The sequence below is a fragment of the Python bivittatus genome, unplaced genomic scaffold, assembly GCF_059951505.1.
Source record: "Python bivittatus isolate LINGU-HERP-01145 unplaced genomic scaffold, Pbiv_v1 ctg000070_np1212, whole genome shotgun sequence".
NCBI classification, from domain to species: Eukaryota; Metazoa; Chordata; class Lepidosauria; order Squamata; family Pythonidae; genus Python; species Python bivittatus.
In genome coordinates, this window is record NW_028277034.1 from 55,075,626 (window position 1) to 55,095,002 (window position 19,377).

At 44.7% G+C, this 19,377-nt stretch overlaps 3 protein-coding genes across 3 annotated transcripts; 1 reads left to right on the forward strand and 2 right to left on the reverse strand.

The window, feature by feature from the left end:
* LOC112541182 (progonadoliberin-2) lies at positions 1-5,869 on the forward strand. Its single transcript, XM_025169490.2, has 3 exons — positions 1-330; positions 532-615; positions 3,000-5,869. Exons 1-3 carry the CDS (start codon positions 193-195, stop codon positions 3,039-3,041), a joined length of 264 nt encoding a protein of 87 aa, XP_025025258.1. The 5' UTR covers positions 1-192; the 3' UTR covers positions 3,042-5,869.
* Positions 5,870-8,270: 2,401 nt separating this feature from the next.
* Positions 8,271-12,142, reverse strand: MRPS26 (mitochondrial ribosomal protein S26). The gene is made up of 4 exons (XM_088133202.1): positions 11,799-12,142; positions 9,592-9,738; positions 9,323-9,446; positions 8,271-8,795 (listed from the first exon to the last, which is right to left on the reverse strand). Exons 1-4 carry the CDS (start codon positions 12,014-12,016, stop codon positions 8,664-8,666), a joined length of 621 nt encoding a protein of 206 aa, XP_087989328.1. The 5' UTR covers positions 12,017-12,142; the 3' UTR covers positions 8,271-8,663.
* A 1,771-nt stretch (positions 12,143-13,913) lies between these two features.
* LOC103065411 (neurophysin 1-like) lies at positions 13,914-19,377 on the reverse strand. The gene is made up of 3 exons (XM_007432760.4): positions 19,258-19,377; positions 18,073-18,277; positions 13,914-14,077 (listed from the first exon to the last, which is right to left on the reverse strand). Exons 1-3 carry the CDS (start codon positions 19,375-19,377, stop codon positions 14,040-14,042), a joined length of 363 nt encoding a protein of 120 aa, XP_007432822.1. The 3' UTR covers positions 13,914-14,039.

The following is a 19,377-nucleotide window of genomic DNA, read 5'->3' on the forward strand; positions in this document are numbered from 1 at the left end:
TGGAGGAGAACTTCTCCAGATGACCTTGATGGGCAGAAGAGGATCCTGGCCATTATCTCCGTAACTGTGCTTCACTTAGCATTACTGAGATGAGACTTGAGTGCTGACAGTAACCCTGCTGAGAAAGATTCCAAATTTCCTTTTTCCCCTCCTTCCAGATTCCACAGGGATAGCAGGGCTGCAGACCACACTATGGTGTGCCAAAGATCCCTCATGCTCTTCTTCTGCATCATTTTTTCCATCAGCATGCAACTGGCAACAGCGCAGCACTGGTCCCACGGCTGGTATCCTGGAGGGAAGCGAGAGATTGCTTTGCCCCCGAGCCTTGAGGTACATCAATGCTACCTTTAAACCTAGATCATCTGTCCACATCGGTCACTTCAGATGTGTTAAACTGATACTCCTATCCCCAGGCAGCCTGCAAGCTGAAGAGGATGGGAGCTGTGGACTAATACATCGGGTGGCTGCCAGCTCAGGGAAGATTGGTCTAAATCTACTGCTTTATTTTCTCTTCCCTCTTCTCGTATTCAGGACTCTGAAGAGAGCAAACTTTGTGAAGGGGGAGGCTGCCCATTCCTGAAAGTCCCAAGAGATAAAATGGTAAAGCACTTACTGGTAAGTAATTGGATTCTTGGTCTGGTTCCAAACCCCTCTGGAGAAGAACATGCTAGCTGATGAGAGGATCCACTGCAGGACAGCTTCTTGGTACATCACCAGTGGCTTTTGTGAGAAGCAAGATGGGCTGTAGGATGGCCTTCAGTGAGACCAAGTAAAGCCCTCTTTGCATTCTTACATTCTTTGAGTAAGTAGGTTGTCCAAGGACCAAGGCATCACAGCAACATAAACAATGTTCCAAAAAGATAACTCAAGCAGAAAGATAATTGTGGTGGGACTTGGGAAGGGAGAACTGGAGGAGAACTCAACATTTCTGCAGAGTAAAACCAAGAGCAGATTCCGGTCTTCCTAAATAGAATAATCCAAGACTCAGCCACAATCACTAAAATATGTGATTTCTGGAACTTATCTGAGAATACAGGCTATTAAAGGTAAGAATGTGAAAAGAGCAACTGATATAAAAAGTAGCTAGGAAGATTTGTGGGATGTTCAGAGATTCCTGGAAATGTATTAGAGGAAATCATTCATTCATTCATTCAACAGATTTTTTTAAATAAAAAGATGTATATTTACAGACATACAAAAAACTGAAGCCATGATTCATTACAGTCTCCCATAGTTAATCAACTATGGATTCAAAAGTTTTATAGCCCACCCAACTCAAAATACTCTGGGGAGGTTACAACACATTAAAGTTGTAAATGTAATGATAGGAATAAATCAAAACATAAAGAAAATAACAGTAATAATACACCAACCTTCTACCAAGATGAATGCCTTAGCTAGGATTGAAGGCCCATTGAAATAAAATTGTCATTAAATATCTTCTAAAATCCATGAGGGAGGGAGCCTTACAGACTTCTGGGGGTTAAAGAGTTCCAAAGTATGGGGGCCACCACAGAGAAGGCCTGTCATCTCATCACTTCAGAGATGGGGGGCTCTTAAGAGGCAGGTCCCATGGATATGATGTGAACTAGCCTAGATTAGCTCTACTAATGTTTTACTGATGAAACCATCAAGTAGTGGCTTGCATGTATGAAGAGAGCCATCACCAATTGGACCCTGCAGAAACATACTCTCTCATGTTACTTAGAATACCATTATTTTCAGTAGAATCCTTCACGCCATGAACTGTAAACCATCAAAAGCTAAAGAGTTAAACAAGTTCAGGCCTCTGTTGAATTACTCCTTATCTTCTTTCTTCTAAGAAATGTTCTGGAGTGAAATAGATCCTACTTCAAACACCGGGAACCCTCTGGCCTAGGGACCACATGTCGCATCCTCCTCCCCATATTCATGTCCCTTCATATTCGTGGAAAGGCTGCCTTTGGAAAGATCTCTCTCCTCCATGCTGGGTGGCTTTAAAATAGCATCTGATGATGCGGGTAGAGATGAAAAAGCTAATTTTTCTCCACCGGATGTGCAGTTCCCTTTGAAATGATGCCTCAGATCTTCCACCACTTCCATTATTACCAGCAGAGACCTGATCAAGTCTAACTGCATTTGGCATGAAACAGAGTGGAGTATGAGGCCCACTTTGGGCTGGAAAAGAATTACTGCAACATTTTCCAGTTAGGCTATGTTAAAGTGGGTTTGCAAGACATAGCTGGTACAGAACACAGCTGTCAGATTGCTAACAGGGCTACCTAAATTGGTCCTGAAAGCACTGCGGTGGAGGCGTATGAACTGCTCCTGGGCCCAATTCAAATATGCTGTATTACTTTCTTCTCCATCTGCTTAAGCTGGCGGAAATCCTCTTGTCTGTTCTAATCCTAAGAGTTCAGAACCCCAAGTATGTAAGAGATCAGTTTGCACAGCATCACCCAATCTGTGTGCTAAGATCAACCAGGGAAGTTCTCCTTGGGACCTTCTCAGTTCACGCTGCAGATCATCAGCAGGGCTTTCTTGGTGGAAGAGTTCAAATTATGAAACTTTTCCATGGGGAAATATTATTGGGTCCCATACTGTGTTTTCTTTAAATGACAAAGCCATGGCTGTTCACTTGGGCATTTGCTGGAATAATCCTCCAGGAGACTGATTTTTAAAACCAACTTTGTTTTCATTCCACACATTTTTGTGTGTGTGTGTGTTTTAAATAAGTGGTTTTATTCCTGAGGACCAGAATGTTGTGATGTTCCCTCTTAACAGTAGAATTTCTTTGACTGAATGAGTAGTGCCCAATATTATAGGTGTGTGATCTACACTGTGGTCAATATGCTTTGATTTACTTTCATATTTTAACCTTGTTTGCAACTGCAGCAGTTTATGAGCCCAGGAAAATAAACTTATTTTTTATTCTTCTTTTTCAGGAGTAGTATAAAACTAAAAATACAGTAGTACAATAAGACTTATTGATCACGAGACCATGCTTTCAATTTTAACAGGCTGGCATTCTGGCTGGACAACTCCAGAAAAAGAAATTATAGTGTGCTTTTGGAACAGTAGCATGCCTTCCTTCAGCATCACATAACCTCCTTGTAGAAGGAACATCCTCAGTCCATTTGAGAAGATCTTCTGAACCATGAAGCCAACGTTACAGATTCCCAGCATGTGAACGCTAAATAACAGAAATGGCTGAAGAAAAAGTAGATGAATGATCAGGTGGAATAAACTCCTGCAGAAAAATCCTTTATGAATGTGAAAACACCAATATATTGAATGAAATACTTCATTTTTACTAGGTATCTATAGAGAGACATTTTTGCAGTCAAACACATAATATTGTTTCCAGATTTTACCTTGCAATCATGGTCCTAAAGTTCCAGAGAAGTACCTCCAACGCTTGTGACTCTGAATCAGCACCGGTTCCTCTTTCCCTTGGAGATGGTGGTGTGGACGATCATTTCAAAATTCCAGATTTTATTCTCATGACTTTTGGAGAAGCTTCAGATTCTTTAATAAAGAGCTTTGACAGTTCCTGCTCTGGCCTTCTAAAGATATAGCAGAAAAGATGTTTTTTAGACAATGTGCAGATATGGAGAAGGTCTACAGAGGTCACTGAATTCGTAGAAGTAACTGGGGCTCCCAGAGCAAAATCTGGCTGCTTCTGTGCCAATCTACCATTTTTTTCCCTGAAATTTACTTACATGGTACAACATGTCTTCCCCACCTGTCCCAAAGCTACTTTCTACGCCTTTTATGCAGAACTCTTTTTATCGTTGGTAGTTTCTGTGTGAATTTTATCCTAGCAGGATTATGATTCTACTGAGCGATTTCAGAACAGTAGGAAAGATCTTAGACAACAATACCAAAACCTCATTAGATTGTGCACAGATGCCATCTTGCAAACTTGGGGCAAGAAGACAAGGGATTTATAAAATATCAGAAAATACAGAACGTTTAGGAATTAGTCAATTGGCAAGAACAGGAATGCGGTTTCAGTGCAGTGTGCCAGAATACAGTAGTCATTTGAAGGGGGCCAGGAAGAAAAACAAGGCATCTACAGGGGAACCATGGCCATCTTGATTTTTTTGACACACACACACACACACACACACCCAGCAAGCAAGGATAGGGAGACTGGATCAATGAAACCCCTTTGTAGTTGGTTTTTGCCTTCAAAACTCAAAATTATGCTCACATCAACTGTATTGACCCATTGTGGTCAAAAGGCAGGCAGAAACTATCACACCGTTTAAGACATAAGGTAGACACAAATACGCAGGATAGGATGCGACAGCAAAGACAAGATTCCACGTGTAACTTGGGATAAACTGGAAACGTCATCTTTTTCTGCAGATTGTTTCAGCTACTTCTTTTATTAAAAACCCAGCTTCGTGTCCAATCAAATTAATTGAACTGTTGTTTTTATCCTTGCATTTACTGACTTGATCCTCAAATATTCTGGTGGCTTGTGTCGTAGGGAGACTTAGGGGGGTGTCTGCAAGGTGTGGTCAAAGTGGTCCAGATGATTCTCCTGGAGTTGGGTGGCTGATAAATTTAAATAAATAATACAAATAAATAAATAAATAAATGAGGGTGCGGTTGAAGCGCCATGTATGTCAGCTGTCTTGACCGAACCATATGGACCTCCTTGGAGACTGAGCTCTAAGTCCATCTGCAGCTAGAGAAGTTTCATACTGCTAACGCAGGGAAAATATGTGGATTGTTACACACCTACACTGAAAAATCTGCAGGAGTTAACCGTTAGGCACATGTTTATGTGCTGGTCTTGATCTTTCTTGTCCAAAGTGGCTTAGGAACTGACCATCCAAGAAACCCTCTCCTGTTGTGGACATTGTTGTCCATTGTTAAGATCAGCAAGAGCGGCTCATCTGAAGATTCTCCTATCATCATCATCATCATCATCATCATCATCATCATCATCATCATCTCCCACCTTTAATTTGTACAGCTCTAAAAACTTTCTAGCCCATGGAAGAGCTCTTTCTCTAGCATCGGTCCCAGGCTATGGAATACGCTTCCTGGTTGCTCAGTGAGTTTTGCATTTCTTTCATTGCTATTTTTAACCTGTCCTGAAGAACGTTTTACATTCTGTTTTCCATTTTTAAATGTGCCTGAGCCCCCGTGAAGGCAGAGCAGAAAGGCTGGCAAAACAAGTGAATTAAAGAAACAACAAAACGAGTGAATTAAAGAAACACTGACTAATTCTCAGCCCCTCCCACCTCACAGGGTTGGGGTTCTAATAGAAAAAGGAAGGAGGAGATTCTCTGAGCTCCTGAATGAGAGCTGGCCTGGTAATAAAAACAGTAAGAAGCAAATAAATTTCTGTGAGATGGGCAGCTGTACGAATTTGATTGATTAATAAATAAATAAATAAAATAAATCCAAACAATAGAACAGCTGACTTTAAACCATTCGCCAACTAATACAAGTTCCCCGTCTAGTCCACCCAAAAAGCAACAGCAGCAGTGATGAGATGCCATCAAGTCTGTGCTGACTTAGTGACCAGATAGATAGATTGTCTCCAGGAGAATCTGTCCCCCAGATCTTCCAAGGGTGCCCCCCTCATTACTGTAACTGAGTCCCTCCTTCTTGCTGCTGGACGTCTTCTTCTCTTTCCTTCCACCTTTCCACATCAGAGCCTTCTCCAGAGAGCTGGGTCTTCTCATAAGGTATCTGAAGGAGGATAATTTGAGCCTGGTCATTTCTGTCTTGAGTGAGAACTTAGGGTGGATTTGTTCAAGGATCCACTTGTTTTCTTGGTTGTAACAGCAGCAGTACTGGTGGCATATATGCAGGATCTTCCTGAGACGCTGAAGATTAATTTGCCAGAGAAAAGGTTCATGGTGTAATTCGGTGTTTCTCAACCTTGCCAACTTTTAAGATGTGTGGACTTCAACTCCCAGAATTCATGCTGGCTGGGGAATTCTGGGAGTTGAAGTCCACACATCTTAAAGTTGCCAAGGTTGAGAAACACTGATGTAATCTCTAAAACTCACCCAACTGGATCCTAAGGAGAGAGTCTTTGCAAAGCCACACTCACGGGGGCTTCTCACCCAGCAGATTCCAAAGTTGGTTGGAGTTGGGCAGCATCCAAATTGAATAATAAATTAATTAAGTAAACCAGGACGGTTTCAATCATCAGGAAAAATTTGCAATGGGAAGAATCTTGTTCATTCCTCTACTTCCTTCCAAAACCCTTAACTGTGTGCCATTCCCTGGTGCCCTTCCTGTCCTTCTGGTTTCCTTTTAGCAATGGCTCTTCTCTGAATGTTTTCTGGCAAAAATACTGGGAGCAGCAAACAAGGAAAAGTTGCATAGATTTTCCAATCAGCCTCCTGGGGTCAATCTTACCCATCATTTTATCACGATGTGTTTTTACTGGTACAAGGGGTGGGTGTGCTTATGAGGGTAAATAAACTGTGCTATTTTCATTGTATTTAATTTTGTCAGCAGCCTTGAAAAGCTAGTAATGTACTAAAAATGCAAGTAGGTGAATTTATTTTTTTTAATGTACTTCTGCTGTTTCTTCTATCTGCAGAGAACTATTTCCTACAAATCCTAGTGAAAATCTGCAATTTATCCTAAATGATGGAAAAATTGAAAGGTCTTTGAAAGCCCTGGAAATCTTGTTTCAAATGAAACCTCCAGCTCTCCCTTCAAGTAGTAGATAACATCTGCATTTTGCTTTAAGTGATAATGCTAGTTGCTCACTAGATCTGCTTAACGCATAAAACTTATATAGCCATTTTGTTAGTTCTTGGAAGTTAATTTTAAAAAGTTGTGTCTTCTTACCTTCCCCAATAGTGTTTCAAAGGCTCACGTTCTGTGCAGCTGTTAATACAGACATTCTGCCACAAAATGCTTTACAGCATGCCAGTGTATGTAATGATCTTGGCTTATCACACTGAGCTTGGATCTCAAAATGCAGTTTAGGTAGCCAAAATCCCCATCTATGGTTTGGAAGAACCCCAACGTTTACAGAAGTTACGTTTTAGGAAAGGGAAAAATCATTTTGCAGCTCCAAAAACCTAACCTTGGTGTTTATGGCTGTAAGCTAGAAAAGCAAGGGGAAAGGAAGTGGAATATCCTGGAAGCAGAGAAGTCTGGATGAAACCCTGAGTATTTGTCCTGCAGAGTCCCTCTGGCAAATCCCCAGTCTGTACACCCACGGCTTTGGTAACTCTACTGGTGTCACCTTTTTCAAATTAGTCATGCTAAACATGATACTGAGTCCTATCTGGTCACCCAGGAGCCCCAACAACAGGAAGTGAAAAACATTTGTCCAAATGTAGGACCCCTTGCTTAGGATCAGAGATCTGGACTCAAAAAGAAAAAAAAAAAACTGTTGGGGGCACCTTGTAGGAATGACCTCTTTTTCTGGGATCATGAAGATTCCTGCACAGCTGTCACACGAAGCAGGAGAAGATGGACTTGATTTAAGGCACTCCTGACAATTCCAAGTTCCATCATGCACATTTCGCTGCATTCTCAGGGATAGGGTCATGCAGCCTCTGGACAATCATGGTCTCTTACAGTAGCCTACTTGTCATTATTTTTGTAATGACAGCACAGGGGTGAGAAGGGAACAAGCCACGCATGCTTCTTTCAGCTCCAAGGATCAAAGTTGGAATATAAAATTAATGGGTTTTAAAAGTCATGAAACCTTTGGCTATATTCTACTGATTTCAATTATGTTAGATTTATATTGTTCTTCCTTCAGCAGTTCAATGCAGCATTCAGTGTTCTCTCCTCCTGTGTTTCCTTACAACAACCCTGTGAGGAAGACTGGGCTGACAGAACGTTTCCGGCTCAGAATCACCCAGGAGTGACCAGAACCTGGGTCTTCTCACTCCCAATCCAACACTTCAACCGCTACACCACACTGATTTTCCAAGATCTTTTGCCTTCCTGCCTATACATATCTAGATTTAGATGAATTTATGTATTCCTCCTTCCTTCATTTTTTCCCACAACCACCCCTTAAGGTAGGTTGGGCTGAGAGAGAATGACCGGCCCAAAGTGCCCCAGTGCACTTCTTTGGCTGAGGATGGACTAGAATCAAGTCTCCCAGCAGCTTATTCAAGTCCTTACCCACCTCTCCACGCTGGCTCCCAAACAAAGTTACTCTGAAGGAAGTTTCTTGTTCTTACGACTTCTCTGCTGCACCTCCGCCCGCCACCCACCCACCCACCCACCTAGTTGTTGCTGCAAACAAAGCAACCACTAATCAATACCTGGGGAGCCAGAAATAAAATACCGTATTTAATTTCTGAGCAATCCAGAGAACCTGTTGTATAGGTCAATTACAGTGTTTTTAAAGAAAAGACTTTGTTAAGTGCTCCGTTCCCATTTCTAAAGAAACCAATGTGTGAAAAAGGAAGGAACAAACAGGTCGCACACATACAGAGACAGAGATCACATTTTTAAAGGCTGAATTGAGTCCTTAAACACAGAAACAACTGAGGACTAGGTCCCAAAGAAGATCCATTTCTTTCTGCAAAACAGCTGGAGCAATTGCCGAACCAGAGCTGCACAGCTTGGAAAGCGTGAACTATCCACCATTCAAAGCCACCCTGTGAGGGCGGGGCGCGTGCGATTCCTTGGTCCCTCGGAGCAAACCGGGGAGATGGACGGAGAGGTGGCTACGGCATGGCAGTCCTCTTAACTATTCTCCCTTCTTTATCAATGGCAAAATTATAATTGTGCGTATTGTTCAAACATTCCTCGATCCGCTGATCCAAGTTTTCCAGGGTGATGAAATTCTTGGATTCTTCCTGTAGCAACAAAAGGAGAAAGCAAGAATGAGATCGAAGCTAACCAATGCCAGAGTGTGCTCACTCTGAGCCGTAATGCTCAGAGTGGAGAGAATTTGAGAGAGGACTTTATAAATCCCTCTTCCTAGTTTTAAGCCATTGTTGCAAAACAGTGGCTAACAACGTCAGATAATTCAACCAGTAGCTGCTTCCTTCTGAAATCTCTCTGAAATATCTGTGGTCAATCGAATTGAACACAGCAGGCCATCCCTGGTTGATCTTGAAAAGCTAAACAGGCTCAGAACTGCTCTGTATGTGGATAGGAGACCACTAGGGAATCCCACAACTGTAGGCTAGATTGGGAAGTTGGGGGGGAAGCATTCTGGATGAGGGCAACCAGAAACCACTCCCTGCCAAAAGAAAGGTACATGGGTGTGTCCATGAAATCACCAGGAGTTCTGACATCTAAACAGTAGAGGCAGGAAGAGATTGGCCCTGAAGGAGAGTTCCAGTCAAGATGACGGTCCAGAGCCTTTGGGCTTCCTTACCTGCAGCTGGAGCACCTCCTTCTCTTTCTTCTTGAGCAATTCCTCCTGAAGGGCTGACTGGCTTTGGTCATACTGCAGCTGCCGGGCTTTGGCCATTAATTCTTCCTTCTGGAGACGCTCCATCCTAGTGCAGGAACAGGGAAGAAAGAGAGCGCTTGCTGTTCTCAGCGTGGCAAATACAGAAATAGCCTCCTCTCCTTGTCCCGCCAGTGGCCAGGAAAAAAGATACTGCTAACACGTGGACTGAGGCAGGTGCATGCTGAATTTACCTTCGCTCGAGTAAACGCTTGTTTTCTGCATCATTCCAGGCCATTAGAAGTTGGTGTTCCTCCTCCTCAGCTTTCTTCTTCAGCTTCGCCGTGATCCCATACTTGATATCATAGTTTTTCTGCCTTAGCTCTTCCTTCAGCTCAGTTCTAACAGGGAGCACAGGAGGGAATGTTAAGTGACCCACAAGATATCATCACCAGGCTACGAGACACCTCTAGCATTTCAGCACCCCTAAGCACTTTCATTTCTAGCTCTCTCCCACCTAAATTAACCAACTACAGTAGTCCTCACTTACCGACTGCCTTGTTCAGTGACCATTCGAAGTTACAATGGTGCTGAAAAAATAACCTTACGACCATTTACGACCTTCGCAGCATCCCTCAGTCATGGAATGACCATTACAGTCAGTATTCATTGTCCTGTGCCTGACCTGGTTTTTTTTTTCCTTATGCGGGGCTCGGGAGAGAGGAACAGATCAGGCACAGGAGAGATTGCCTACAGAAATTGCTTGGTTTTTTTTTCTCCCCCACCCTCACAGTGTGGAGAGACTGAAGAGGAAGGGATTACAAGAGAGTAAGCAGGCACACAATGGGGAATACACCAGCTGTTTCCATAGCACGGTCACAGCTGCCAGCGCCAGCGCATTCCTTTCAATGTGTATTTCCCACTTTGTGCCTGCTTACTCTCTTGTAATCCTTTCCTCTCCAATGAATGCAAATACAAATATTAATTCCCTTCTTGCTAATTATCCCAGCACCAGGGTGAGCATTCCAAAAGGCTGGGGAGTGGTTAGGAGGCAACAAAAGCCAGGAGCGTGAAACTGATTAGCCTTGTTCATTTTGAGTGGGAAAGCACTCTTGTGGTCACATGATTTCCCACTTAGCAACTGGTTGACTTAGCAACAAAGTTGCCTGTCCCAACTGTGGTTGCTAAACGAGGACCACCTGTATGTAACCACAACAGTAAAGGCTGAACTGCAATAGGTCCCTGCTAAAATATTCTTTGATCATAAGCTTTTTATTGATCATAAATCTCATTACTCAGAGGACAGGAACATATTCTTTCTCTTCCCCCACTGTGTTCACAAGCATTTTGGCTCTGAAAGGTCCTGATCTGCTCCTTATAGTATCCTCTGAATTAAGAAAACCTGTGAGATGCTGCCAATAAAGTCCTGGATTCCTGGTCTAGGTTGATGTCACCATTCCCCCAAGAAGCCCACAGCTGATAATAGCACAGACTCTCCTTTCTCAGCCTAACCTCATTCAGAAGATCGTTGCCAGGACAAAACAGGTGAGCATTCAATGCTGTGGACAGACAAGGAGGTGATGGGCCGGTGAATGAATTTCTTTGGATAGCCGGGTCTCCCTTGCTCCTACAGCAATCCCATTAAACAGAGCGTAGCGAGGCGCACATCAGCGGATGAGAGCACTTGACATAAGCTGGACTTGATGGTTAAGCCGGGTGGGGCCCGGTTAGTACTTGGGGAAAACCTTCCGCGGAATCTCAGGGTCGGGGGCAAGATTGGCAAGTTGGCAACGCAGCCCTGAAGAAGGCAGACCGCTTCCTGAGGAAGTTACACGGAAATGCCCATTAAGTTGCCAGCAGACTTTCTCCCGGGAGATCCAGGGACGCCCGCCAGCCAAATCTGGGCCCGACCTTACAGACCCCGACGCCGGAGGACCGACTCTGACGCAAAGCCAGAGGGCAAAAACGCAGAGCTGCGCACGATCCCACCGGGGCCCCAACTCCTGAGGCGCCGCCTCACTTCAGGAGCACGGAAGGGGCTCCCCAGCCGGGCAAGGAAACCACCGAGCCCAGAGACCCCCGAGGACTCCGCAGCCCCGTCTCCGCTGGGCGCTGCGCCGGCTGGGTCAGCTGGCGGCCGAGGGGTCCGCTTCTAGCCCGGCTGCTGCGTTGCTCCTCTTCGTTTTGGGCGCTTCTACGCTTCTTCCTCAGCCGCCCAGAGTCACGAACCCGAGATGGGCGGCCATGCAACGGAAACGCCGTAACCCACAAAGGCGCCTCTTCTGCGGGCCCGGAGACCCCCCGGGCCGCCCAAGACCCTCTCCCGCCCTGCCGAGGCGCCTCCCGCGAGTCCCCCGCGGAGAGGCTCCGGGGCTGCCTTGCGGGGGATGATGGGCCGGCGCCCAGACGACTCGGAGGGCAGCCGGGGGGGGCCGGGCGGGTCACGAGCGCGGGGCCTCACCTGATGGCGCCCACCACCCGCCGGTACTGCTCGTAGCGGTCGAGGACGACCAGCAGCTCGGCCGGGTCGACGGGCGGCGGCACCTTGATCCGGTCCGCCTTGGACTTGGCCGGCGGGTCGAAGCGGGTCTTGCGGCCGCGCGCGGGGACTAGGCTCGGGTGGCCGCGGCCCAGCAGGGAGGCCCGGCCGGGAAGGCCCCGCAGCCCCGCCGCCAGCATCGGACGGGAAGCGCGGCCGCAGCGCGACCGGAAAGGGAGCCGGAGCTGGCAGTGGCGCCGGGGACGCCGGGAAATGTAGTCCCGCCGACCGCCAAAGGAAGCGCGAGGAGAGAGGCCGCCCCCTGCCCTTTCCGTGTCCGCGGGGGAGCGCGGCCTCTAGACCGGAAGTTACGCTAGGGACGAGGGGACCTTGGCAAACTTCCGGCCGAGCGGCGGAAGAGCGTCACCTCAACACCGGAAGTAGCACCGGGGGCGATGGGGAATGTAGTTCCCTTCGAGGATTTCTGGCCAGTACACGCGTGCTTGTTACCGACGCTCGTGTTCTTACGTTGGTTCTGCGCCACTCTCTCTGGGAGGCTTCTCTGCGGCTGTCGAGCCCAGTCCGTGTTATTATTTTCCTTGCAATGCCCCAGCAAAGAAAGTGCCAGACTGAGCCCCACATAGGCATGACACCAGGCCCACCCCGCTCCGCTTAAGGCGCCTGCCTTGTCTTTATCCGATCCGCTCGGATGTGGCCTCCGACTCTGCCATGGATCCCCCAGATACGACGTTGGACTACATCTCCCACAGCCCCTTGCCTGCCTCTCCCACAATCCCTTGCCACGGCCACTCTGGGCTGTTGGGAGATGAAGTCCCCAAATCAGGAGGCCAGTAGAAGTAGAGAGGCCGCGGCCTAAATCCTAAAGGCTCCTGTAAGCAGACTTAATTTTTAGGGGCTTTTAAGAGTAGAAAGATGCCAATGAATGGTTAAATAAATAAGTAAATCAGTGTTTCTCCACTGTGGTAATTTTCAGGTGTCTGGACTTCAACTCCCAGAATTCCCCAGCCAGCCTGGCTGGCTGGGGAATTCTGGGAGTTGCAGTCCACACCCTTTAAACCCGCCAAGGTTGAGAAACACTGCCCTAGAGGTTTGTATTTAATGTAACTAATTTTCGGTGTGTGCTTGCCACATCCTGAAATGTTTATCAACCTTTCCACCAGCAGTACATCAGGAGAAAATCAAATATAAATCTTTCCTCTCTCACGCTGAAACATCTTCAACTGGTAGAATTCTCCCCGTTAAATTTATTCCTATAGAATAAAACGTAAAAAGGAAGGGAAACAAATTTGGTGAGGTGAACTCTTTGCGTAAACGTGTCTTCTCAGATTCAGGATTAACGTCTGGAAATACCAGTGTGGGAAGCTGATTTATGCCTTGTGTTTCATTGCGTGGCTCCATCACTCTATAACTATTGATATTTGCCTTTGTAAGAGTCAGCCTGACTGCTTTTGGTGTAACTTTTGTGGGGTGGCCAAAAAACTCAAAAACGGCCAGCGAGACGAGAAACTGAGAAATTCTCGTAACTGAAGCCTCACAACTGAAACGCATCAAATTCTTGAGTTGCCACCCTGGAGAGGTTTTGTCAGTCAACAGAGGGAACTAACTAGGCCACTGCTGGTGTAAGAGAGTTTTAGAGAAATGGGGCAACTGATCCATTTCTGGCCCAAATTCTGCATCCGATGTGCTTCTGCAAAGAATCCAGCCTATACAAAAGGTGGATCTTACAGGCTCAAGGTGTGGAATGCTTTCTTCTTGCAATGAGATAAGCAACATCTAATTTAGCTTTTGAAGAACTTGCTAAGGAGCTTTGATTACATCCAACATTGGATACCCGTGAAACACTAAAATTGTACTGTTTTAATATATGTTTCTGCTTTCCCTGTGTGTGTTTTTTGGGCCAAAACACAGCCAGTATTTCATTTTCATTTTCTCACCACTCATAAACCAAATGGGCACATTTTCTCGCCAGTTGTAAACCAAATGGGCATTTACAGACATCTATAAATGACTTCACTGGAAAGTTAAGAGAACACACATTGTAGATTTTAATGATTGTCCAAGTTTTATTTTGCACAAACGTATGAGCTTCAGGCTTCCAGCAAGCATTTCTGAACACTGAATGATATATCCCATCAGTGTGGTATTGTTGTCTACAAGTTCATAATCTAAAGGTGTGTTTGCACTGTTCTTCCTTGATTCTTCTCATTCTTGATCGCATACAGAATCAACCATGCAACCCTCTGCAAAGGCAAAAAAGAAAATGATGGTAAAGGAGCCAATATCAACAACATAATCCAAGTGGAAATGTTTGATTTAGGACCAGTGCATCTTTAGGAGCTGTAGAATTGTTGAAGTTCGATTAGATATTGGACCACAGCAATGACAGGTTAGATATTGGACCACAGCAAAGATAGCTTTCTCAGCCCACCGGGTAGATCAGACAAGGAAATTAACTTCACAGGAAGGCGACAGCCACTTTTATTCAGATTGGCTCTAATAACAGAAGCTTGCAAGTCTGATTGTGCTGGATCTTCTTCTTTTTATAGTTCAGTGAATTAGAGACACATCTGCTTGAACCACTTCCAAATGTTCTCTCATTATCTCATTCTAGACTTAAAAATGCTTCAGCCCCTTTCCTTTGCCTAGACAACCTATCTCCATCAAGGTCATCTTCCTTACTTTCTACAAAGATAGACCAGAGTAAGGAAGATGACCTTGGATATTGGACCAGAGCAAAGATAGGTTAGATATTGAACCAAGCAAACCTAGCAGCCATTTTCACCCCATAGCTCTATTACTATCTTGAAGGAAAGTGACAATATTTTTTAGAGAAGGCATACAGAGGCTGTATAGCAACTAGTGATGACCCTAATCTTCTACTCAGAGCTGAAGTGGAAATGAAAACTGGAAAAGAAGAAAACAGCCTGCAAGGCAACTCTTGGCTATTTCATGCACGGTTCTGCTCCTAAGCATAAGACTCAAGTAGCAGACATAGCACTGTCTGTTGATTTTCCAAGGGTTGCCCAAATACATCCAGAGTTTTCACATCTGAAAGGTTTCTCAATGAGAATTTAGAGATCAGCTTTATCCACCTCTCCTCCTTCTCTCCCACTTGTGATGCTACTTTTTTTTGGCCATGTGATTTGATGCTATTTGAAGAGCTTATCTGGGTGCTATCAACCTTCTCTTTGTGCTGGGTTTACATTGCATCACTTGTTCTGTGGAGGAGAATGGGTGCTCTCATAAACAGCATTGAGGTGGCTTCTGCCACCTGGCTCCTGTTTTTTGAAATGGCGTCTTTGTCTCCATTCAGACAAGTCCTGGCTTAATTAAGAACCATAGAACCATTTTTTTTTTTTTTGCGAGGGGGTATATTGCTGAGAGTGTTAATGATTGTGGTGATATAAATAAATGAATAAGAGGCTCCTGAAGTATGTAATAATTAGGGATAGCTGCTGCCTTCCCCTCATTTCTAAGCTCTTGGAATGGCTGCAAAAGGCAACGTTTTTACCTAATAAGTTTTCGGTGAGGCTTACAATCTGATTTACCTGAAAGGGTCACAGATATTTAACTGCCTTTGTTTCTTGTTATGGAAATTTGACTAAACAGATTGGCCCGATCTTTGATTTTTCAAAGATTTATGGAGCATATTTTCCATGATTTTTAGACAGTTTTTTTGACTGTGTATCTAGATGATTTGCAGGTTTTCTTAGAGGATCCTGCCCTCCACACTGACCAGGTTTAAGCAGTTTTTCAGGGCTGTGACTGCAGCCAGTATTTAAACTGGGGAAACGTTCTTTTGATCTACCTATGTTAGATTATTACAGATACTGTATTTCCTTAAATCCATCTAAAGTAGAATACATTCTGTCTTGGGAGCCCCTTGTGCTACCTGGGACACATAATGGTCTCTTGACTTGGCCAGTTTTATTGTAAATTTATTCCTAATTCTGCTACACTGACCAATCAGTTGACTTGACTCACCCAAAAAGGAGTTCCCTGTGATTCTGATGCCTACCAAGCATTTTTTCAACACCAAAAGGTATTTACTTCTCTGCCCATTCTCAGTTATGCAACATACTGCCTGGACTGCTGCAATGCATTTTACATGGGGCTGCCCTTGAAGAGATCTGGAAGCTGCAGCCAGTCCAAAATGCTGCACTCCTTGGTCAGCACCTATTACACCTCTGCTCCGTGAGCTCCATTGGTTGCCAGTGTGCTTCCAGGTTCAATTCAAGGTGCTGGTAACTACCCATAAAGCTGTGCATGACATGGGGCTGGGTTATTTGAGGGATTGCCTCTCCCCTATTGTATATACCCATCCCATCAGATCCAGCAGGAGAGGCATGCTATGGTCCAGTCTATTAAAGACTGCCATGTGACAGGATCCAGGAACAGAACCTTTAGAGGCGAATATGTGTAGCTCAGGGTTCAACTGTGGAGTCCTTGGGGTTCTCTGAGCTTGGTTATTTTCTTGCAAACGTTTCATTACCCGGCTAGGTAACATCTTCAGTGCTAAAATGGGATGGGGTTAGCACTGAAGATGTTACCTAGCCGGGTAAGGAAACGTTTGCAAGAAAAGAACCAAACTCAGAGAACCCCAAGAACAGAGCCTTTTCTGTTGTGGTGCCTGCCCTATGGAATATCATCCCCCCAGAGCTTAGATTAACGTTACCCAATTCTGATGACCTCTTGAACTGCTTTAAAGACCTGGTTATGCCACTGGGCATGGGGGTCAGAATTTGTCCCAAAGCCCATAGAATGGATGTGGTGATTATAATGGTAATTTTTTACCTGGCTATCAATGAGTATTTATGGTAATATTATTGTTATGTTATACTTTTAATTGTTGTCTTCCTCTTACAGCAGGGGTCCCCAGACTCTTCAACTCATTAACTGCTTCATGAAGCTTCAGATTGTTCATCAACCCCCAAACATTTATTATATGAAAATAATTTAATGTGGAGTCCTTGGTGCTCTCTGAGCTTGGTTGTTTGCTTGCAGACATTTCATTACCCGACTAGGTGACATGATGATGTTACCTAGTTGGGTAATGAAATGTCTGCAAGCAAGTAACCAAGCTCAGAGAACACCAAGGACTCCACAATTCAACCCTGAGCTACATATGTTCTCTTGTATTGAAATAATTTAATAAATATTAGTTTAACTAATAGTACTACAAATAACATTAATGATAACAGCAATAGTCCCATTGACCCTTGGGGGTCAGTATTGACCACTTTGGAGAACCCTGTCCTAGAGTCACAAAATTGAGAACAGCGACCATATACATATAAGTAAATGAACAAATTTAGTTGCCCAGGTGATTTTGCCTGAAGAACTGAACTTTTACAATTTGCTCCAGCATTTGAAGGCCACCTTCTCCCTCATATATTCCTTTCCAGACAGATCCTTCCAGGTGAAAAGAATAATGAAATTTTTGATAAGGAGATGTGTAACCACCAAGGTACCATCTCTCCAAAGGCATAGAATATCTATAGCTGGCTGAATGGACCAATTACACTTGGAACACCTACAAACATTTCCCAAACTCCCCCTTGACCTGGAGAAGGGAGAGAGAGAAGCACTTAACACTTCCAGACCTAGAGGAGAAGTGATGAAGAAAATAAGGAAGGATATGTTGTAAGGAATTACCTGGTTAAGGCAGAAATCAGCAATTCCTAGACAAGGGGAAACTGGTATTTAAGCACAGATTGGATGCCAATTGGAAAAAACAAACAAACAGCCAAGTATCTGTTGACTCAGAAAGGCAGGAGGAAAAAGCTTAGGATTTAAACCTTGGAACAAGGACCTATAAAAGAGTTTTGCTTCCTGAATATTGCAATGGATAAATCTTCTTGGGGTGGGGGTGGGGCTTCATTAATTAATTTCTGCAATGAAGAAATTAAGCTTGCCAAGACATGTTAATGAGCTTTTTGCCAAGAACACCAAGCCTGAATAAGGCTGTAGAGAGCTGAGATTTACAGCCATGTGTGTGTGAAGCTTGATAAATGCGGTCTGTCTTCCCCAAGCTGATGCCATCCAAATGGTTGGAACCAACTCCCCTCATCCCTCAACCAGTACCCCCAAGAGTTGATGGGCGTTGTAATCCACCACAACCAGACTGCGATGCAGTTCTGAGTTTTGTGAACTTTCCAGGAGTCACCATCGACAGCCTAGAAGCAGTGTGGTCACCATTATCTTTTTTTCAGGAAGAGGGTTAGCACATGCTCACCGTGGTTGCAGCAGATGCCAGATGCAGCGCATGTCCCTCCGTTGCTGCCACACGGCTTCTTTCCAGACTCGCAAGGGGTGGGGAGAAAATTTTCTTCTTGGCACCGCAGGGTTTCCGCCGTGCCGAAATAGCAGCCCAGCTCTTCTCCACAACAAATGTTGGGTCCGAAACAGTGGCCTCTGTTTCTAGGTCCGCAGGAAATGCACTATCAAGAAACACAAGCATTCGAACGTTTAGTAAGTGTTTTTATCGTCGTCATCATTATCATCATCCTGCACAGAGCAGCCTTCAGGAAACCACCACGGTATGGTCAGAAAACAACCTAGAAACGACCCCACTACAAGCTAAATACAAAACCAAGACGTAAAGGCAGCAACAGCTGAAAACATGCCGTCCTTTTAAAAACAGCAGATCATATCTTAAAAGAGTCGGAAGTGTAGATTTGCAAGTATCTTCCCTTCTCTGACTCTGCGGCCTTAATCAGACTTCCCAGTTAGATTACCAATTTTTAATGGAGAATGAGCCCTACTATATCACTTGGACTTATTCTAGAGCAGCGTTTCTCAACCTTGGCGACTTTAAGCTGTGTGGACTTCAACTCCCAGAATTCCCCAGCCAGCAAGGCTGGCTGGGGAATTCTGGAAGTTGAAGTCCACACAGCTTAAAGTCACCAAGGTTGAGAAACAATGTTCTAGAGTAAAGATCTTCCATCGGGTGATAAAGCCGGCTGCAGGTTTGATAAGTCTGCAGTATAATACATTTTTTGGTTCCCTTCCAATCTATTCCTGTAAAACTCAAAGACGTGCCCCTGTAAATGAACAGGAACGTGGCTCATTCAAGCAAGTTTTGTTCAACTACCCCCCCCCCCCGCTTAGCAAAATATGTGGAACCAATCAACTTTCTCTGAGTTGTGCAAAAAACAAAGGTTGCAAATGTTAAGTTCCACTGGATCTACAGAGACACCCACCAGTTACCAGGAGTGCTGACAAAGCCTGGTCAGCAAGGAGACAGAAGTTGCTCACCTTCAAATTCACAACAAAAAAATAAAGCCCCTTTTATCAATATGCCTAGCACTTGGGACTATTCTTAGCTGTCGGGGTAGAAAAGTGAGAGACCAGCCCGTCAATTCTGAAGCATGGCTACTTCTGTACTAATGCCTCCGTGTCAGATTCCCCGGACACCTACCTTTCTGACGTCCATCTCCAGTACAGATCTCTTCCCTCCAATGGGACAGTTCTGGATGTAGCAAGCCGAAGAAAAAGCGAGCAGTGAAAGTAAGCAGAAAGTTAACATATTGTAAGACAT